Raw genomic sequence first — 22,992 nt, 5'->3', positions numbered from 1 at the left:
AGAATAACCGTTTCAAAACCGGATCACTAAAATAGATACTTTAAACATTATCACAACCAAACTGGTGGTATAACACCAATCCATTTGGAAAGTGGATTAACTCATAAAGCCGGATATATTCATTCCTGTAAATACCTACAATAGAACACGTTCATATGAAATCTCAAAAGGAGGATTTCTAAATCGAGTTTACCAAAACGTAATGAATGTGTATACACAAATCACATTCATCATTATAAAATTGTGTAAACACTTACAAAGAAGGTCTGATCTGAGCTTTATAAAGCATCAAAAGTTGCTGAGGTGTGTACAGTTTTCTGGTTCGGAACAGTGTTCCAAGCTTTTGAGAAGCAGCTTTTGCAATTCCAGCGACATGATTGTGCCAAGGTATATTGGTGTCCATTTTAACCCCAAACAACAACTAACGATTGTACTGAAACCTTCGTTAATGCAACACCATTTACATCTAACGTTACCAAACCGGGTTAATAACGGCAAATCTTTTGGCAAGAGGATTAGCGTTATAAAACCTGATTCATTCGGTCGTATAAACATCTACAACAGACCACGATTACATGGCATGTTATGGGAGGATTTTCAACAATAGAAGTTACTGAAATCAATGATAATACCAGTTCAGTATTAAGTTTTTAAGACAAAATTGATTGTGTTACCCAACCAAACTTTTCTCAGATAATGCCTGTGTTTAGTAAAATGATTTAAAAATACTTGACATACCTCCAAAGTTCTATCCTAGTACCGTCCTTATTCCTGATGTATATTAACTCAATTGAAAATGAAAATTCCAGCGTCAGTTCAGTTTGGTCTCAATATTAAAAAAAATATGCCGTAAACAGTAGAATTATATTGACATACAACTCTCAAATAAAGAATTCTTCACCCATTTCCTTTTCCACATTCTTGTACTTTAGCTTTCAGAATTCAGTAGCGAGTTATGTTGCCGTTCATTCAAATTCTGATATGAAATAATAATCATTAGTTTCCTCGTGGAGTTTGTTTTCACCCGAATCTAAATTTCAGAATTGGGATGGTCCCAACCATGCGATGTTTGGTCGATAGGCTGCATACTCTTTGAATTGTACCTGGGAATAACACTTTTCCAAACCCATGATAACCGGGAGCATCTAGCGATGATGCAAAGGATCCTTGGAGAAATTCCAGTGAGGTTTGTATATTTTTCCATGATTTATTTGATTACAATTAGGATGTCTTTACTGAGCAGAATAAATTCAATGTTGTTACGATACATGAACGAAAACATCATTCTACATACGAATAACTGAATAAAAACATTGAGAAATGAGAATTCCATATGAGACTAGGGTAATTTTATTGAGTTTTCTGGGGATTTTTACATTCCACTATCTGAAAAAAAAATCCCACACAACAAATTATTTTTGTTGAATATTCGAGACTGTTTATTTCATACTTTTTCCAATAAGGATTCCAGTGCCTGTCTGTCTTTCATTCAGTGTCATACAGTGGTTGGGATTAGCCAAAAGTTCCATTCATATTCTTCAATTTCCTTCTTGAGGAGCAATAAAAATTTCGACTACTTTTGATGGAGTATTTAAAAACATCCATCTATGCCTAATATGGACCAAAATATATAGAGTTATCTTTTGTAAACAACTAATACTTTGAAAATGTTCTACATGTACCCAAACACTAGCAAACTATATAAAGTAAAGTCTTCAAATGATCTGTTTTCAACGTTGAAAATATTTTTATTCAACAGGATGGCAAGGAGAACAAAAACTAAATATTTCTATCGAGGAAAGCTCGAATGGGACGAGAGAAGTTCAGCTGGGAGATATGTAAGAGATAATTGCAAACCCTTGATCGTAAGTTCATTTTTCATTCTTTCAATTCGTACTGTACAACAATATAACTGGTGTTTTTAGTTGTTTGACGTTTTGACTTCAAGTTTGAAGCCATTCTCAAGTATTAGTACACTGAGGTCTCAATCTGCTCACTCTCTAAGTAGTAACATACTTTAAGGGTTTTGTGACTTGACGCCAGGGTCTCAATCTGCCTAAGCCCCAGGTCTCGTCACTTGTTTCCATAAGGGTCTCAATCTGCCTATTCCCAAGCGTCGACAGTGAGCACACACGTTCTGGTCTGGTATTTATGTCCCTAGGCGAATGGAGAGAAGACCGGTTGTAGGAGCAAGGCCTCAACAAACAAGATGATTCACAAAAATTACATCATTCATGTGGATCACTACTGCTACGCCGTACATCTCGCAAAACTACACACCTCGCTTCTGCTAGTTACACCCCTGTTGCCACTACCAACTCCACATGTACACGCCTTCACTCATCTAAGGACATAAATAACTGAGCAGAGCATGTGACTTTCACAGTTGACGCTTGTGCGTAGCCAGGTTGAGACCTTTGCGGAGACTGGTGATGAGACCTGGAAGTAGGCAGAATGAGACCTTGGGGTCAGGTCACAATACCCTTAAGGCATGTCATTACCTGACTAGACAGTATGAGACGTTGGTGTAGTCATACCTTCTTGAAAATAGCTTCAAAGTCGAACAACTAAAAACACCAGACCGATGTTTTCATTAAACAACAATGTGAATTTATAACGATTTAACAGTGACCAGTTCCTTTCAAAATGGCCCCGTAGGAGCATTTTTTTTTTAATTCAATGTGATGAAACAAATACGTCATATGGAAAATGTTATCGAATACATTTTGATATTTCAGAGATATCGACAAAGTGACGAACCAGACCACAATGCACTTTTCGACTTGATCTTCAAAATGTTGGAGTACGAACCCTCAGAGAGGATAACTTTAAAAGAATCTCTGCAGCATCCGTTCTTCGAGAAAATCGCCCCACATCAGCGCTTGGGTGAGCTGGGCGCTGGAGATACAAGAAGAAATAGAAGCTTATCCAGATGAAAAATGATTTTATATAAATACTTGCGATACTTCTCCCAGAATAATATCCCCCAGCGCATGCTTTCATTTTGATTACCTGTGTATATAAAGATGTATCTGTTGTTAATAGATTCTGACAGCCATTTCATTTTGTGCATTCGGTTTTTTTATTTATCCAAACATTCAAATGATTTTTGATGGTTCTAATTTGAAATTTTTCAGTCATGGTGATTTGTTATTCACACAATAAATGATATTTTTCATTTATGGTAATTTTTTAATATAAATTCAATGTTTCTTGGAAGTTGAGAGCAGAAATAAAGGATAGCTGTTGCATGTTGTGAACACTAAATTGAGGAGTTGAAAAATTAATATCATTCTTCATATTTACAATGCAGTAAAACAACTTTATGATATATGTGGCCGTTCAAGACAATTCAAAATCCGTAGCAGTTCAACTGGAATTGAACCCAAGTCAAAAACTTCAAGGAGAACCCTGTATATTTTCTCAGACCAAGTGATAGGATATAAAATCCTCCTCAATGATATAACACAAGTGACAATTTCTATTCAAAATGGCGGCAGAGATTTCATTTGCTTCAAATTCAATATGGCGGCACTAGGACGTAATCTACTAAAATATTGTCACTTTATAATAGATCTGACCGTTACTTGATGAAAATCAATTGTAACCTATTCAAAAAACACACTTCAGCGTGAGATTTCAACGTATGGGCTCGTATTGCCACCTTTACCCACTTTAATGATTTGTATAAACTCAAGAGTGAAGCAACACAAACAGATACCATATTGAATTACATTTCTCAAAACTTCTAACTACAGGAATTGGGAAAGTTCCCTCTCCATCTATTACTGTGACTATAGTAACTCAGTGTTATGATCTTCGTTCGAGTTTGAAGGCCGTCGTGGTTTGGAACTGTATCCTGAACTTTCGCCAGCACGAGTGGCTGGCTTCTTCAGAGGTCTATTCATCCTGATGGTTCACCGATGACTCGTGATTTCTAGTTCTAATTGGTGCGTTGTTATTGACCGAAGTGCTATTACCTGTTACATTATGTTACACTGCTGGCACCTTAGCATCTTTGGCCGAAGTGTTATTACCTGTTACATTGCGTTGCAATACTGCATATTTTAGTATGGGATTCCAAATCCGGTTAAGCGTCATCGCCTCCTCTTTTCTGTTGAAATTTTCTGTATGTTTATGAATTTCTATGGCTTCCCGTACAAGCCGACTATGGTATCCATGATCGGGTGCAAGTAGTTTCACATCTTCAAACAGTATCGTATGATCTCCTTCACTAAACGCGTGTTCCGCTACTGACCTAATCTTCAGTTCCTACGATGAATATTACTGGAGTTTTTTCCCAACACCAAATCGTTATTTTTACACCTCGACACGTGTTTCGATCACCAAGTGATCATCTTCAAGAGGAAGATAAAACTGCAGTTTTATCTTGAGGATGATCACTTGGTGATCGAAACACGTGTCGAGGTGTAAAAATAACGATTTGGTGTTGGGAAAAAACTCCAGTAATATTCATTACTACACCAAAGGTTCCAAACAGTACATCACAAGTTTCTACGATGTTCATTCAGCCTTGTATCCATGGATATACCATGCACCGATATATAAGCCCTGCTTCCCGTCCAGAGAGGCAGTATGAGTTCAGAAAGCGAATTAAGCGGAAAACAAGGAATTCAAACAGTGAAGATAAATTAAGCGTTAGTTGCTAAGTATTGTAAATAAATTAGTTTGCGATAGTGAAATATTTTCAGAAATAAATTTGTTTAAGACAGTAAATTCTTTAATTCGTTGTAATTGGTAATCAGAAGTGGATTTTTAAAACAAATTTGTGAGCGCGTGGTGAAATTTACTATTAATACTCATTTGTTCGCGCAGATAGACTGGTGATTCATTGAGTTTCGCGAAGTGGACAGTACCGGATTACGGAAACATAAACTGATAGACCTTTCTCGCGAAAAATAAACTTGTGAAAATAAATAAGTGTTTCGGACTCGATTAAAATAAGTGGACATTTTCAGTTTTGTGGAAAATAGATAATAAGAGACAAAATGTGTTCAAGGAAAGTGCGCCTAGTGGACTTGAAAGTTGCCGAATTGAATTGAATTGCCATGCACAGGTGCATGGTATACTATAATAATTTACGTAACTATTTTCTTTGAGTGTTCTACTGAAGACTGAGCCAATACACATGCAGTTTTTGATTATTTAAAACCTATTGGGGAGGTCAAAAAGCTCGAGTAGGTGCCCTACGATTTGAACTATCGACAGAAATTGTCACATTCGAGGTCTGTTCAAGACAGTGGTTGGACACCGATGAGCCACCCAGGCACTTGCCAAAGGCGAAGACCCATAAAAAAATAGCATGGTTACTGTATGGTAGTCAGCGACTGGTGAGATTCAACCAGGCCAAACCATCACAGCAGAGTCATAGTGTGAGGAACTTGACGAAATGTACAGAAAATTGCGTCAGCAGCAGCCGGCCCTGGTCAACAGAAAAAGTCCGATCCTGTTCCACGACAATGCCCCTCCGCACGTTTCACAGATAATCGTCCAGAAATTAAATGAATTTAGCTTCGAAGTTTTGCCTCACTCACCTCCCCACCATACTCCCCAGACCTTTCGCCTAAAAACTACAATATTTTCAAGCACTTCGATAACTTTCTCACCGGTAGAACCTTCGCCAATCAGGACCAGACAAAAACGGCCTTCGTCGAATTATTCAATTTGTCTTGATAATTCGTATTGGAACCTCTGGCGTGGAATAAACCTATTGAAAACACTTTTCCAACACCAGAACAAAAATTACGGTCTCTCGACGCGCGTTTCGTTAACCAAGTTAGCGTCCTCTGGAGATCATTATGACACACTCTTGTACAGGCTTAGTTCGGTCAAATCGGTATTCAATCAGATGTCACTTTGAAGTAGACTCATAAAAACTGACAAACCATTCAAAACAACCTGATGTTTCTGATTATATGTAAGTTTATTGAACCATCTATAAGATCTCCAGCTTTTTCACAGAAATTATTGAAATAAATAAATAAATAAATAAAATACTCGTAACTAATGAATCAGACTAGATTTTCACAAATTATTTATCTCTGGAAAATATGCTTTGGGATACAGCCTCCGGCAGTCAGAAGTCATCATGCTGTTTTTGTCTTGTTTTGATGAAACTCATTATTTATTATCGTTTGATTATATTTTTCTTCAAAGGATTTGCTATCGAGAGCTTGTAGAATAAAATCTGTCATGTTACTGACAGTTTCATCACCTGAAAATGAAACAAAAAATCAAAAATGGTTTTCTGAAATTCACACAGAAAATAATTGCTTGAAGCTTGTTTATTTTTAACTATAGAACTTAGAAAAGATAGTGGGGAAAGTGATAGCAGATGGAAGTGAATCTAAAGAAAAAATGAAAAAAAAAACGTTCAATCAAAAAATAATTTGCACGAGTTTCTTCCATTTCATAACAAATATGCGGCAAAAATCGAAATGATAATTCATTATAAGTAGATTCACATAAAGTGTTTCAAATATCCTCTACAACTTTCACATCTACATCTAACGCTTGACGAGTATTTCAATGGTTACCATTTTTAAGGACAGAATACACTTGATACTGGGTTGAAGTTGAATCTCAAAACGATGAGTAGCCACAGTCCTACGCGTATTTCTGATATGTACCGCTCTTGGTGGAATCAAATGGGCCAAATCACTTGAACAGCTTCAGTGGAAGTATCTATAAAAGAGAGACAAATCTCCAACCTTTCTTCAATGTTTCAAACTATCAAGGTTGGAAGTAATCGTCGTGTTTCCAATCAGTTGGGTGGCTCTTTTCTGGGGGGAATCCAGCAGCTTCAGGGTATGCTTAAGAGCGGAGCTTAGTACATGTGAACAATACTCCGAAGTTTGATCTGAGCTTTATAAAACATCAAAAGTTGCTGGGGTTTGTACAGTTTTCTAGTTCAGAACAGTGATCCATGCTTTTGAGAAGGAGCCTATGCAATTCAACCCCCAGCAAACTTATCGAAGCAGAAATAAGCGGAATTATCTGTCCTGACGTTATTATATCCGGTTTAGAGACTTTTTTTTGTAGAGAAAACCGATACCTGGGTTTTCGTGGCATTGAATTGAACCTGGTTGCTTCCACCCCAATTCGAAATCACTTATAGATCCTAAGATATGCAACCTCCTGCTGCCGGTGAAGATGTGCATTCGCAACCGATGCCCTGGAATCTAAATAGAATAACGAAACAAGTGTGCTGTCGTCAGCAAAAATATGTATTGGATTCTTGGTTTTTTCCAATAAGTCATTGATATCAATTGAAAGAGGGTTGGAGACCATATGGACTCCTGGGGAACACTAGCGTTGATGGTGAAAGTATTTGAGAGATATGTATCGCCGGCGACTAGCAGGGAACGTTCTTTCGGGAAGCTGAAGACCCATACATAATAATGATCCGACAAGCCATAGCATTGAAGATTGGCTAGCAAACCCTCATGCCACACACGGTCAAAGGCCTTAGAAATATCAACCGCAACAGCTCTTGACTCGATAAATTCCATATCTTTATTCATTTGTAACTGGCAATTCTTTCCCTTTACATAACTGATGGAAAGCATATCTGGCAACTTCAAACTCAACTGTGCTTTCCAGTCCTTTATACTTGTGGAATCGTTAGAACTTTGAGCACTGATCATGAACAGTTGGATAGGCAAGTTCCTCCTTTTTTTTAATATCAGTCCCCGAGGGAATCTTAATTTCTTTTGCGTCTGTTGGTCTACTGAATATCATACCTGTTTAACAAGGTTGAAACAACCGTTCCGTGATTTTTGCGCCTCTCAACCGAAATATTTCACACGAATTTTCAAGTATAAGGGTCGTCATCCCTTTCTTTGGGTCAGCTAGATATAGGCCCTTGTATACCGTTTTCAGTTAAAATTTTCTTGGTCTGCAGAATTCCTTTTCAAGAATTTGAACTGCCTTTCAAAATGCTTTCTTTGTTTTATCTCAACTGTCAAAGTATTTTCAGCAACGAATTTGAAATATTTTCATCTCTCTACCTTACTTTGTTGTGTAGATGTAGTTTTTGTATTCATTTAGCTTCTCTTGCTAAAATTCTGTGTTTTTTTGTTGTGTTCTTCTTTCCTTTGATATCATTTGCTTCTCCACTTCTGCCTCCCACTATTCTTTTTATTTCCCATGAGGCTCAAGTTAACAGCCTTCTTATCCACGAGACTTCTTTCTGTGTATGTGTGTGAATCAATCAATCTGAACAAATTATTGTGAGCTGAAATGGAAATTGAATAATACATGGACTATTGAAATTTCATAGTATTCTTCAGTTAGGGAAGCCATAGATTATGCTGTAGACGACCCCTCCCGATATAGAAGGCCCCGACACTCTGTCGAATGAGGCCCTCATGTCCCCCGTTAACGGATGAATAGCTTTCTCATGCATCCCACCCCAGCCAAGTAGGGGTATCCCGTGAAGGGCGGCAATGATGTCTGAGGACTTCAGGCCGCCATACCGTCAGTCATGTACCCATCGGTCCCTCTCGAGACCAATAATCAGCCGAAAGGGTAGGGGAGCTGGACTCCATCCCGACTGACACGAAGATGACTTTCCACTTCATAGTATTCTACCCATAAGTTTGCGAGTTATTGTGCTAAGAGTGACACTACTTTTGTTATTTTCAGAACGATGGATCAAAAATAATTTCGTGTTTTTATTTTACACTGCTTTGTGATGGGAAGAAATACCGTTCAAGCAAAGCAATGACTTGAAAAAGTGTTATAAAGACTCCGCTCCATCAGAAACAACAAATAAACGTTGATTTGCTGATTTCAAACATGGTCGCAGAGACACCGATGATGCAGAACGCAGGGGAAATCCAAATGAGTCTGTAACACTAGAAAATATAAAAAATCCACAAAATCATTTTGGATGATCGAAAAATGAAGTTGCGTGAGTTAGCTGACACTGTAAAGATATCAAAAGAATGTGTTGGCTTTATATTTTATGAGCATTTGACTATGAGATGATTCTGAGCAGTGTTTGTCTTGTTTAAACATAACAAACTTGTCATAAGTCAATCAAAACATTGTCATTGGCGCATCCACCGTATTTGCCAGATTTGGCTCCCAGCGACTACTGGCTGTTCGCAGACCTCAAAAAATGTTCAACGGTAAGAAATTTCGCTCGAATGAAGAGGTTATTGCTGAAACTGAGGCCTGAAATGATTGTGTGGCTCTTGATGGAGATTACGTTGATAAATAAAGCCAATTTTGAAAAAAAACGCTTTTATTTTCTTAGGCCTGGGAATTTTCAGCCCATGTGATAGGAGAATACTGTATCAATATTATCAATTGAACTATCTACAGTGTGTCAATTTTTAAACTAACAATGGGATATATCTTACGAACGAAAGCTGATATCGAAAAATGCTTGAAACCGTTTATAGGATAGCAAGGGGAAACTAAAGTGACATGATAGAGAACTTACCCCCATCAACCCCCTAGGCCCCACACACCAAAACTCAAAAAGTTCAAATTGCAAATTGGTATAAATAATAATTGTACAGGGTGAAGCAATAATTGTGAAACTTTGGCTTAAATGGAATATTTAATGAGGTTTTTGTTGAGCTACAAACTTAAATTGCCGTTTTTGCAAAACAAAATTGGAAAGATCTGTTTTTTGGGTTCTGTCAGAGTCAATACTTTCTGGTTTGTTTGAGACTTTTAAATGTCATCAGTTTTCATCATTCGTACGATCTGTACTGTCATTCAGCTGTGTATGTCACGATGGTTTACAGTATACCTGAGCGCGTGGAGATAATTTTCATATTTGCCTCCCAGAACCAGTGTTATTTAAAAATAGCTCAAATATTTCATGAAAGGCACGAATGTAAGTCCCGTGTACGTCCGCGATTTAGTTGAAAAGTTTAGAGAAACGGGATCAGTGCAAAATAAAAAAAGGAATGCCAAAATATTTCTGAATGAAGCAACCCAAATTGACGTCCTTGGAAATTTTACAATGGAGCCTACTGCATCAACACGTCAAGTATCTGCAGTGACAGGACTTTCACGTGAGTCGGTTAGAAAGGTGTTGAAATTACATAAGTTTCACCCGTACAAAACCCGAATTCTTCATGAACTAGGCGATGATGATCCAGACCAACGAATTGAGTTTTGTGAACTCATGACTGAAAGAATTCGCGTTGAACCAAGGTTGTTAAAAAATATTTGTTTCAGTGGTGCATCGATTCAGAGAAGGTCACACTCAATATCCTGAAAAACTGAATGTTAAGCAGGGATATTAGGCGATGCTATAATTGGTCCTTTGTTCATACCAAGCAATTTAAGTGGCGATATTTATCTCGATATGCTAGAAAACACCATTGAACCTTTAATTGTGCATGAATTAGAGAACCAAAATGACTACCAAGGCAACCTAGCTGTAGACTAAGATTTTCTACGCAACAAGATGCAGCACCTCCTCACTATGCAGCTCCAGTTAGGCACTGGTTGGATACTAATTATCCGAACAAATGGATTGGAAGGAGAGGACCTATTGAGTGGCCACCGCGATCACCAGACTTGGCGCCACCTACCTTTTTTTATCTGTGGGGTCACCTCAATTCAGTTGTTTATAAAACTCAACCTGCGTCACTTGGGGAATTGCGAGGAAGAATTACGCAAGCATGTCGCGCCATTACTAGAACAACATTTGCCAAAGTTCGTGCAGAATTTGAAAATAGGCTGTATCATTGTTAACAAAACAACGGAACGCACTTTGAACATTTACTCAATTGAAATTTTTAATAAATTTGTAGCTCAACAAAAATCTCATTAAATATTCCATTGAAGCCAAAGTTTCACAATTATTGCTTCACCCTGTACAATTATTATTTATATCATTGGATTGCATTTTTTATAGTTTTTTCAATGATGTATCACAAGTAGGAGTTTGCAATTTGAACTTTTTGTGTTTTGGTGGGTGGGGCCTAGGAAGTTGATGGGGGTGAGTTCTCTTTCATGTCACTTTAGTTCCCCCTTACTATCCTAGAAACTGTTTCAAGCATTTTTCGATATCAGCTTTCGTTCGTGAGATATAGCCCATTGTGAGTTTTAAAATTGACACACTGTATAAAGCGAAAACAAAAATCATCAACACTTCATTAAAATCTCATTATAATAAAAATATGAAAAATATCTCGTGCTAAGTTACTCGCGAATTTTTTATTGTTAGTATCCAGTATTATTTTCGTGTAATCGGTTGATACAGTTTTCAAATTATATTTTAAGATACTTACTGAACTTTCCAAATGCTCTAGACTCTTCGTTCTGACTTCCATCGGAAGATTCCACCTTCTGTTTCAAAGATGGTATAAATAGAAGCAAACATAACACCGCTATCCAACTAACAATCTTTTTGAAAATTATCAGCTTGAGCAGTATTTTGCCTAACGTGAATAAGCTCAATTTGAATTTGAGTTTGTCCCAAATAGAACCGAGAGCGTGAGGAACTCCATAAAATACTTGCACGGAGGATGGGGAACCATAAACTGGTGGCCCATATGCTGGTGGAGGAGCTGGAGGACCGTAGACTGGTGGTGGAGCGGGGGGTCCGTACACAGGTGGAGCTGGCGGTCCATAGGCAGGTGGAGGAGCTGGTGGTCCATATGCTGGTAGAGGAGGATACGGGTGACTGTGTACATCGTACCTGAAATCAGAAAAGTTGTGTTTGAGAATAGGATGGTCTATGTTACAATACAGTTGAATGACTAAATGTTTTGTGCTTCAAATTGCCTTCACTACCGATCACTCAGAGCTACACCAGAAGAAGTATAATGGAATGGGGATCCACCAATGGATCCCAAAATGGTAAGCCTGCTCCCAATATGCCTAGTGTGCTTCTCCACCAGGGTTATTATCATCAACGGATAGTTATAATAATACCCTGGACAAACATGTTGGGAATATCACCACATATTGGTAGTATGTGAGAACAAATTATAGTATATTATGCAACGATCATGTAATGATGGTTATTAAGACACGAGCATTAACCGGGATACGAAATGAGCCGAAGGCGAGTTTTGTATGGTATATGCGAGTGTATTAATAACCATTACATGAGAGTTGCATACGCTATTTTTTCTAAACCCGATAAATAATGAAAAACTATAAATATTATATTTGTATTGAACACATTTACAGTAATTAACTCATATTTTTAAAAAAAAAACACAAACTTAATGGTATTATCATGGATATATGAAAACTATAAAGATTCTAATTATATTTATATTGAATATAACAACTGTAATTAATCTGATCTTTTAAAAATATTGGAGTCGATGGTATTCCTTCTATATCGCTGTTTTCAGACATTTTGATAATATAGGTATGTAATATGAAAACTGATTTTGACAAATAAAGCAATTAGTTACTTAGGTTAGAATCTAGGACAAACAAAGGAACAGGATTCTTGATTGAAAAATTATGGGTTTCTATTGGTTGATAATCTGTATCGTTATGAAAAATCTGTATCATAATGGATATCATTATGAAACGGATTATGGTCATATAACTGTATTGTTAGAGTACGGGTGTAGAAAAAACTAGCTTTGACACAGTAATTGAAATCGTAACAAGTAATCATGAAATCTCGCTATATTTCTACTTTTCTCGATCATGAGTTTCGTGTTCCTGTTTCCACCAAAGCCATTATTGTTATTAATATTAATATTTCAAATCGCCCCCTCAAAGTTCTCTTCAAGTCTTTTTTTTTATTCAGCTTCAACTAAATGACAAATAAATCTGTTTTTATTCCTTTTCGGAAATCATTAAGGTTATTCATCGAAGAAAAACTACTCCAACCGGTATAAAACACCCACTAAATAGTGAATGAAGACTCAAGTGGACAAATTAGGATGTCTTAATAAAAATAACTGTATGCATCTTTAAAAAATAATTACCTTTATTCAGTTATAATTGGGATCAGTATCAAATCAACGAAGAGAACTCTCAACAATTACGAGAATTTAAAAGGTCTGAGTATGTATCCATTACTAAATATCCGTTCTATAATTTCTATCGTCAATTTGATTTAAATAAAAAATACATTTATCACATTCCATTCATGTGTTACGAGTATTAATGACGGACGTTCTCAGAAGAAGCCTGCGCTAATCCTACAGGAAGTATCTTCCGGTGTTTTTTATTTATTACAAAAAGTTACCATTGACACGAATTTACTGAAGAAATTATTTCCCATCATTTCTCGAGAAGTCTACATATTTAATCAAAATACATTTTAATTTTGTTTTTATAAAAAAAGTAGTTCTTTATGTATTTTTCAATTGGAGTTATACTGAATGTCACTAGTTCGGACTTCCATCGTCTAATATATAAAATGATTTGAAATCGCTGAAACAACTAAAAGAAGAGCTAAAAATAAATAGCTGTAAATAATAATTATATTAAGCAAAAAAACTGAAATTAAATAAGAGTGAAATAAAATACAAGTAAAAATAAAACAATTACAAAAAATAAAAATGAAGAAATACAAAATGAAAATAAAAATAAAAAAGTTAAGAGATTTCAAACCAAGTTAGTTCACGACGTTTCGATTGTTAGTATCCACAATCGTCTTCGGGTGATGACTGGCCTGATTCCTCCGAGAGATGACTATTTATGGGTAGTTCGAGTACTTTCACTTATCCCCGCTTTCCATTTTTTCCGCTTCAGTGGTTCAGTGGGAGATGACCGTTTGGCGGGAGTTGGCCATTTTTCGCTTGATGATGGGTTTCCATATGTTGCGTATTTCTACGCTGGCGTGGCTGAATACGTTGTTGAACAAGTATGTGGCTTCCTTGAATTTTCTCCTAAACCAATGTTCCTCTCTGTGTAAGATCTCAGCTTGGGACCACTCGATGTTGTATTGATGGGTCCAAATATGATCTGTTATTCCTGATTTGCTGGTTTCCCCTCGCTTGTGTCTTGTGCTCGGCAATGCGAGCATTCAATGGCCTCTTAGTTGCACCAATATAGGATTTTCCGCACTTACAGGGTATCCGATAAATGCAATTCATAGAATCGCAGTGCGCGTTTGGTGGCCTGGTTTACGTGAGGCTGCTATGGATAGTGTTACCGATTCTGAAGCAGGTTCTGATGTTGTACTTGGAACCAATTTTGCTTATCCTCTCCGATAACCCTCTGATGTATGGAAGTGCAAACATTGGTTGTAACGGCTTCTTTTCCTTGCTAGGCTCCTGCTGTCTTTTAGCCAAAATCTTTTCTACCATCGCTTTGGAGTAGCTATTCCGTAGAATATCATTTTTGATGATGTCTAGTTCCTTCTCGAGACCTTCCTTCGTGTTACAGAGCCCGAAAGCACGGTCTAATAGAGTCTTGATGATTCCTCTTTTAGTTGATTGATGGTGATTCGATTCGTGGTTTAGATACTGTCCCGTGTGAGTGGATTTTCGCTATACAGATGTTTCCCACTTAGTGTCGGTCCTCTTCACCAAAACGTCTAAGAATGGCAATTCGTTGTGGATTTCCTTCTCCATTGTGAAAGTGATGGAAGGTCTCACGCTGTTGATGTGTTTCAGGAAGGTGTCTAGTTCAGTATTCCCATGGTTCCATATTATGAAGGTGTCGTCAACATATCTCAACCAGACTCGAGGTTTCTTGTGGGCATCTTCAATGGCCAGAGTTTCAAACCACTCCATATACATGTTGGCTATGACTGGTGAAAGTGGCGATACCATTGGCAGTTTCTCATCTTGTGTAAAGAATTCGTCCTTCAGCCATCAAGATGCGGTTCTCAATTCTCTTGTTCTTGATATAATTTCAATGAATTTCTTATTTTTCTCTTGCACTGCCAGTCTCATGACGGACTTTCAAATGAAAATTGTCTGCCTAGCAACAACCTCCGATAAGTATTCATCTGCGGCAATAATTTTAATAAATATTCATACAATCACTGCAAGTTCTTTAGGTATTTGAAAAAAAAAGCATGCCACACTGCGGGTCTCAACGCAACTCACGGAAACAAGAGATAAGTCACGGACAAGAGCCGAATATGTGTGAATGGACATTAACTCGTCACATCCGCTATGTGATTAACACATATAACCAGAGATCCGTGTAAGTGTTTAAATAAACGAGGATTGTTGAACACATTTGTAACTGCTTTTACATCAGTCGGACGTAACCGTTAAATTTTATTACCTGCCGAGTAATGGGTAATTTACGATTATTTGAAAATAATATTGTGCGAAAATCTGAGTCCTGAGTATGTCCTGCGAAATGATTATGTGTGATTACCTGAATCGATCTAATAGAATGGAGTTCTAATATTTATATTTTATTGCAAATATGCTGCCTGTTCAAAAAATAGGGTGAACTTCAATTTTTCTCCAAAAATATTTATTTATTCATCAATTTCTAGGGACAAACCTGGTGAATACGGTGGCTTAGGCATGGTCACGTTGTTGATGCACTACGCCACGATAATGAAAGAAAGCAGTGAGCAAAACTGTTTTATTCGTTCTACGGATTAACTCTTTATAGAAGTATTGACTACTTTATATAGATTATATTATATTATGAAAACATTATATGTTGTTACAATTTATCAGTCATAATTTTCTTCCTTTTTCATGACTCTGGTAAAGGTAGGTAATACAACATCCCCCTCCAAGATGATACATCTTCAGCTTCATCACAACTACTGACTAATCTTCACGATTGAATATAACACGCTCTCCCAGAGCGTGTTATATTCTTACCCTGCTCGATATTGAATGGTCCCTCAATTTTCATTGGCGTTGGAAGTCGTACAGGCGTTTTGGGTTGAGTTGGGTGACTTTCTACTTCCTGACTACATTTCTCAATGTTTGTTGGTTTTTGGGGTGTTAGTTGTAGTTTCTGGAGTCGAATTTGTTCGTTGAATCCCTGGCAGTTGTTTCACTACTCCGTCGGGGATATTGCTTAGATATGGAGCAGGGATCAGATGAAAACGGTTTCTCCTTATGGTGCTTATGGCAGTCTTAACTATGTATGATCTTGGTTTAATTTCGTTAATGATTTCCCCATGTCGTTTCAGGTCTGTGATCCATACAAAATCACAGTTCGAAGTCGTCTCAAATTCTTCGGTCCATGTTTTCCATCATATAATTTTTTATATTTCAAACGGTACTTCTTCTCCGCACTTACTAGCTTCTTTGATGATTTAAATTCAGCTAATGCGATTGATGGTAGATTATCTCTCAATTTTCTTCCAAACATCATTCCATTCTCTAGTGGTGTGTTTCGATATGACAGAAGTGCCATCTCGACGTTGTTCTTGTTCTTTTTTATTAAAGTTTTTGCGACTTTTACAGCAGCTTCTGCTGCACCATTCGCTTGGTGGAATTGTGGGCTACTTCTTGATGTAGAGAACCCCCATTCTCCTGCAGACTGTTGGAACCCTGATGTTTCAACAGCATGAAATTGTGTTCGCAAATGTTGTTTTACAGATGTTTATTATCTCATGTTCTGAACAGGGAGTATTTCGAAAAATCTGGAATAGTTATCAGTTCTGAGGATATACCATTTTCCTTCAGTTTTGAAAAGGTCCATTGATGTCACTTGCCATGAATAATGCGGAAAGTAAGCTGGCAATAAAGGCTCATGATGGTTTGTCGAGTTTTGAATACAGATAGGACAAGATTTTACTTCAGCTTCTACCTCTTGAGAAATTCCTGGCCACCACATCGTTCCCAGAGCACGAAGACGAGTTTTAGTTATTCCAAAGTGACCAGCATGCAATTTTTCCAACATCATTGTCCTGAGCTCGCATGGAATGATCATACGCCTCCCTCTAAGAAGGATACCATCCACAACAGATAGTTCGTGACGTACTGGGTAGTATGGTTTAACATCACACGATAATACAGACTTGTGAGGCCAGTCTCCCATCATGTAGTTCTTCAGTTGGTTACAGGTTGGAGCTTTGTTTTGCGAGTTAGCAACTCGTGTTACGTTCTCATCAGATGTGGGAATACCTGCGAGAGTGTCCCCATGAATGAAGGCATCGATTTCTTCTTCTAATTCTTTGTCATCTTCTGAAGGTATAGGTTTACGAGATAAAGTATCAGCAATATATAAATTTTTCCCTGGGGTATATACAATATTGTAATCATAACGCATCATGCGCATTCTAAACCTTTGAAGTCTTGGAGACAGATCAGCGAGGTGCTTAGTTTTAAATATTTGTACAAGTGGCTTGTGATCGGTCTCTATGGTTTATTGTTTTCCTATCAGAAAGCTCTTTAGTCGATCACTTGCCCAGGTCAGAGCTAGTGCTTCCCTTTCTATGTTTGCATAATTTTGTTCAGCTGGGGTCAATGTCCTCGAGATGTATGCTACAGGTTTCTTATGACCACCTTCTATTTGAAGTAATACAGCCCCCAGTTCTTTGGTAGAAGCGTCACAGGATAGGATTGTAGATTTATTTGCATCATACATTGTTAAACAAGGTGCTGATATAAGCAAATCTTTTATTTTCTGGAATGCCTCTTGTTGTGCTGGGCCCCATAGAAATGCATTGCTTGGACTGACTGAACTTGTAATTAGTTGCATAATTTAACTCCTATTAGGGATAAATTTCGCTAGGAATGTTACAGTGCCCATAAAGCGTTGAACTTCCTTGACATCTTTTGGTGCTTCCATTTCTACAATCGTTTAAGCCTTGCCTGGATCTGGTGATACCCCATCCTTCGACAACACAAGTCCCAAGAAATCGATTTTCTACTTACATAATTCAGTTTTAGTTAACCCTAACCCTCGAAAGGCATATGTGCAAGATTCACAGCTGTCGGACTATTAGTTTGTGAGATAAACCTCAATTTACGCGTATATATGTGATAATGGATAAAACATAGCTCCATCATTTGTCTCCCGAATCAGAACCATGAACCATCGTCACCTGAGTGGACTGCACTTGGTGAACCGACTCCAAAGCGTGCAAAGACGCAATAGTCGGCTGGTAAGTTATAATAATAATAATAATAATAATAATAATAATAATAATAATTTGTCGAATCTTAAAAGCATACCGGCTTGCCGTACGGACGCAGAAATCTTAGCTGTCATTCTCGGTTCACTGCGCTTGCCTAGGGCACATGATCACTTACCCCACGGTGTGGGGAGTGGTCGGGGGATAGGTCCTGACCAGCGCATACTTCGGTGGAAAAATATAGCATTTATTGCCCAACAGTAACCATTTATGAAGCAATAGATTACATCTATGGTTGATTCCCAAATTGCTTATAGATGTGCTCGAGATCTATTTGTTAATTCACTCTTACTGCAGTTAAAAATATCAAACATATTTGACTATTTGTTAGAATTTACTGTAATATATAAAAAAAGAAAGTAATAAAAATTATGAAATTATAAAACAACAACAAAAATTAAATGGCGCTCCGGGGCGACTTGATTTATTCCATTAGTGCATTTGCTTTTTCAGCTGCTGGAAAACCCGAGAAAATCTGCAGCACCAAATCATCTGAAGATATTGATCTGACAATGTCCCTTCTTTCACAAAATAAAATGTAGGAGGTCTCCAGAGGCTCCAATAAATTCAAAATATTGCTAGAATATTAAGTAATACGACTATCGTCAAACTCAAATCAGTCCGTTTCGTCTTTGACCAAGGCGTAATAATGACCAGATTTAACGCCATAACCACAGTGAACAATGACTGCATGAAGATTTCAGTAGTGGTCTGCTGGATTGAAGTGTTCATGGTTGAGCCATATTTGAAGATCATCAGTGTTATTATTAGATTGACTGGTGCCTTAGCCATACTTGTCTTATAATAGTCAGTTAGTTTGGCGCATGTTTGGCAATACAGTTGATCATCGCCCATTAAAATGTCAATTTTAGTTGTCCTAACGAGCATCTAGTGGGTCTTCAAAGACTCGAGGAAATTGGTTGGTGGGAAAGATGATATTATATTCTTACGAAACAGCAGCTGCATGAACAGGTGTTTGAGTTTGGTGAAATTTGTTAGCATATGAACACATCACATTAATTGGTGATGTAGACATAATATTTGTTTGAGAACTTAGAAGTGATATTTGATCTACACTCCAATCTTGGCACATGAAAATATATTTGTGATAATAGTACAGGGGAATCAACTTCAACATTTCTGCAAGAATTCTAGAGGTTCTATTTTTGTTATGTATGAGAAACTGCCAGAATGACTTAGGTTCATTTTTCAACTGGACCTGAATTTCTTGAAAATAATTTGCTTAGGCCTCTTTGATTTTCTCTTTTACAGTTCCTCTAATTCTTCCAATCCCTTGGTAATAAGCAGTATTTCCCGTATTTTAATATTTTTATGCTGTTTCGCTTTTTGTTTAATTAGTCTGATAATTTCATACAATTTATTATAGAAACATTCGATAGCCATAATCTATCTGATATATTCCAGTTTGTGTGTAAGATTTCATTGCATAATGTATGAAAGTTTGATTTTTCCCAAAATTATTATGGAACCAATTCACTTCGAAAAATACCGAATGGTCTCAAAAACATTGATTTCAAAATTAGGGTTATTATATTTATAGATGAAAATAAATGTCAGGAAATTTATTCATTCCCGAAACTTGAAAAGTTATACCGTGGGGTATTACAACTAGGTAATTAGAAATTTGACAAAATACGGATAACTGCAAAAGAAAATTCCATTAGGTTAGGTGCACAACATACTAAAACTAGGTAATTATTGTAGACAGTTTTCAGGTGGTACCTAGAATTGTTAAAACTAGACAAGGTAATCATCAGAGAGAAAAACCATTCTAGATCTAGTCAAGTTCACCTATCTAGTTGTTCAACATATTAATTTTTTTTATCGAATTGTTTTTTTTTTCGTAAAATGAAACATTTTTTGCAGTGCATTATTGTCAATACAATAATAGATCGCAAATAAACAATTTATTCACGAGGCTGATTTACTAAACTGAATATAAAACGAACAAAAACATCATTTTACTTGGGATGCAAAATACAAAAGACAAAGTCGAGAATTTGGAAAAGTCTGGAATTTACGAAATTAAATGTAAGCACTGCGATGCAAAATATTATGGACAGACAAAAAGATGTATTAAAATAAGATATAAGGAACACTTAGCACACCTAGAATATGGAAGACCAGAAAAATCAGCAGTCGCCCATCATATTTTGCAACAAAACCATTCCATAGACTTCACTTTATTAAGATTAGTTAGACAAGTTAACAACAAGAGGCATCTAGATGCCTTTGAGAGTGTAGAAATCAGTAAACATAATATTATGAATAACGATTGTGAACCAATACCTGATAGTATACTATATAGCTTGTTAAAATAATATTTTAATTATTAGATTTACCTGACTATCACATAAGGACACATTGTAAAATTAATTTAAAATTAGTAGGTAAAGCAATATTGTGAAATAAATTAAAGACACTAAAGACTCAGGTACCTAGAAGAGGTATCTATGATACAGATAAGAATAACATTGTAAGTATGTTTAGTTTGGAATTTGGTCTTCCCCTTGAAGATGATCACTTGGTGATCTAAACACGTGTGGAGGTGTTAAAATAACGGTGTTGGGAAATATTCATTTAAAAACATAATTCTTTCATAAAATATTATATTTGAATACTATGTATCTGAATCAAGATCAAAAATAGTTTTAATGCTGAATTGGTGAAATTTAGAAATGCTAGTAAAATGACATTGAATCAAGTCTTTATATTCAACCAAAATCGTAAAAAAAACATTAATTTAAGTTTCCTCGAAATAGCTAGTTGTAGTATTCACCCCACGATATACATCCTTACTAAATATTGTGTTAAATAGTGAAGTTAAGAAGACTTACTGGGACCCCGACGGACCGTAATTCACCGGAGATCCGTACTGAGGCTGTGGAGTAGGATACGGATACCCATCGTTGGGATTAACTTGAAATTCCCTGTCGGATCTTTTCACACTCGAATCTAATACCTTCACACTTTCACTGTGAGACTTCTTGTAAGCTTTCAAATACGAATCCTCTCCTTGCGAGTCAAAATCCGGTACCTCTGAGCAAAAAACTTCCCGAGAAGAAATGATGAAAAGTAAGAAGATCGCTTTCTTCGATATGTCAAGGGTGCTCATTGTTCTGAACTTAACGGAAGACTGTAAGTAATGAAAATGAATTTAGTGACGAGCTGTGACAGTGCCCTAGATAGATCAATTTTTGGCCATCGCGTAGATATTCAGGGCGATAAAAACGTGATAGTCTTGCTTATGTACTGAAGAAACACGCACCCATGTCATTGATATGCTGAAATGATTCGTAACAAAATGCCATTGAATGTGAGCGCAATGTTGATTATCAGAAAAAAAGTAGACGCCCTAGTCTGTGATAATATTCGTCAGTAATACTAATACTCTTTGGGCATTACTGGAATGGACAACGTCTATGAGGTGTGGCTGGGCTTTTTATAAATATTGGCAGGTTCCTAGGAAAAAGTAGAGAAGGCCGTTTTAGTATTCCATTTGTGATGTAAGTTGGACTGTAATTTTAATTGGTCATTCTCAAAAATATCTCTTACGTTATAGCACTCGAAGCAAAGCTGCAGAAGTGTTATGGCCTCAAATGCTTGAAAGCAGCAGAGGCGATGCAAATAACTCCATCTTCGGAATAAGTTTCGGGAGTTTTGGAGCGAGCAAAAGAGTCTAACTGGTGAACCCTTTAGATGAGGAAAGTAATATTTCATTTTGATCAAGTTTGTGATAAAAACACCTCAATTCTTCAGAATTGTGGTATGAATTATAATAAATAAACTATAGGGACTTCAGAACTTTGACAATTGATAACGGCCATCTTGTTGGAGCTACCTCTATAAAATCAGTTTTTATTTATTCAAGAAATGAAAATTAAAAATTAAAAGATTCCAAACCAAGTTACTTCACTGAACGTCTTTTATAGCAGGGGAGCCCACGATGCAAAATGGGGATTCACTCGAGCGTCATTGAGACATATTAGGTTGCAAAGCTTAGATGATAAGAAGAAAAAAATGTTATATAATATATACCTTTTCATCGGTGGGGGAAACGGCTATAGATTTTTAAATATGTAAAAAATACTGTTGCATGGACATACTTGAGCGCGTCAGATATTGATAGCATCAATGTCGTACGTATTTTTATGATGTTGGTATGTTAATCTGATCGTTTAAAAGTGAAAAGAAAAAAATTCAATCGAGCGCGTCAGATTTTCCAAGGGGGTGTTAAGTGCAACAAAAAAAGCTCTCATTCAATAATCTGACGATTTCGATCTAACGCAAACTCGCGGTCACTATTATAATGTGCAAAAAAAAATTGGCCATTTTGAAATACTCAAGCGCGTCAGATTAAGATATATGTGATTCATCTTTATGTTTTAGACGTGATGTCTCATAATCTGACGATTATCTATAGGGATTCGCTTAATCTGACAAAAACAATATTTTTTTTATTTATTGAACTTAAATAATTGAAAAGCTCAGGAAATAGCATGCAAATAAATAAGTGTATGTTTTTTAAGTAGAATACTTGTATTTATAAGAAAATATCAAAAAAAATTAATTTTTTATAATCAATTGAATAATTAATGAAGAAAAGAGGAATGAAACTTTTTATGTTTTTACCACTTTTTCAAACTTATATATTGAAAATGTCCTTATAGGACGAAACTGCAGTAACGTCAGTCACAAATTAAAGTGGTAAAAAACATAGAAAGTTCAATTTCTCTTTTCTTCATTATGATTTCCTGCCACGTAGTAACGGCTACATCGATCAATTAATTGATTAATTAATCATCATCTTCATCTTCATCAGGAACGATTCTCTGTGATCAGCTGTGATGGCGTCATGGCAACAGAATTCAGAGTGGGGATGGAGTGAGAAAGTAATAGATAGAGAAAAAGTGAATTGAGAATAGAGGAAT

At 36.6% G+C, this 22,992-nt stretch overlaps 2 protein-coding genes across 2 annotated transcripts in view; one reads left to right on the top strand and one right to left on the bottom strand.

Annotated features, from left to right (window-relative positions):
- The window catches only part of LOC111513354 (uncharacterized), a 46,467-nt gene extending 43,395 nt beyond the window's left edge, over positions 1-3,072 (top strand). The window contains exons 8-10 of the mRNA XM_023169557.2: positions 1,042-1,186; positions 1,760-1,865; positions 2,739-3,072. Of these exons, the coding sequence (XP_023025325.2) occupies positions 1,042-1,186; positions 1,760-1,865; positions 2,739-2,936 (449 nt within the window). The 3' untranslated portion in view covers positions 2,937-3,072. The remainder of the gene's footprint in view (positions 1-1,041; positions 1,187-1,759; positions 1,866-2,738) is intronic.
- A 2,851-nt stretch (positions 3,073-5,923) lies between these two features.
- On the bottom strand, positions 5,924-21,259 carry LOC111513346 (uncharacterized). Its single transcript, XM_074174910.1, has 3 exons — positions 20,899-21,259; positions 11,283-11,692; positions 5,924-6,235 (listed from the first exon to the last, which is right to left on the bottom strand). The coding sequence occupies exons 1-3, from the start codon at positions 21,174-21,176 to the stop codon at positions 6,108-6,110; spliced, it is 816 nt and encodes a 271-aa protein (XP_074031011.1). The 5' UTR covers positions 21,177-21,259; the 3' UTR covers positions 5,924-6,107.
- Between the last annotated feature and the right edge of the window lie 1,733 nt (positions 21,260-22,992).

The sequence above is a fragment of the Leptinotarsa decemlineata genome, unplaced genomic scaffold (assembly GCF_025532065.1).
Source record: "Leptinotarsa decemlineata unplaced genomic scaffold, Ldec_3_MD MMD2_tig00000882_RagTag_RagTag, whole genome shotgun sequence".
In the NCBI taxonomy this organism is placed as follows: Eukaryota; Metazoa; Arthropoda; class Insecta; order Coleoptera; family Chrysomelidae; genus Leptinotarsa; species Leptinotarsa decemlineata.
This window is presented reverse-complemented; position numbering and strand designations above follow the sequence as displayed.

What these genes read in the sequence shown, in the direction of transcription:
- LOC111513346 (XM_074174910.1), bottom strand. Translation starts at nt 21,176, where the DNA reads ATGAGCACCCTTGACATATCGAAGAAAGCGATCTTCTTACTTTTCATC. An exon ending in TACGGTCCGTCGGGGTCCCA is followed by an intron (nt 11,693 to 20,898) that starts GTAAGTCTTCTT and finishes TTCTGATTTCAG; the next exon opens with GTACGATGTACACAGTCACC. An exon ending in TAGAGCATTTGGAAAGTTCA is followed by an intron (nt 6,236 to 11,282) that starts GTAAGTATCTTA and finishes TTTCATTTTCAG; the next exon opens with GTGATGAAACTGTCAGTAAC.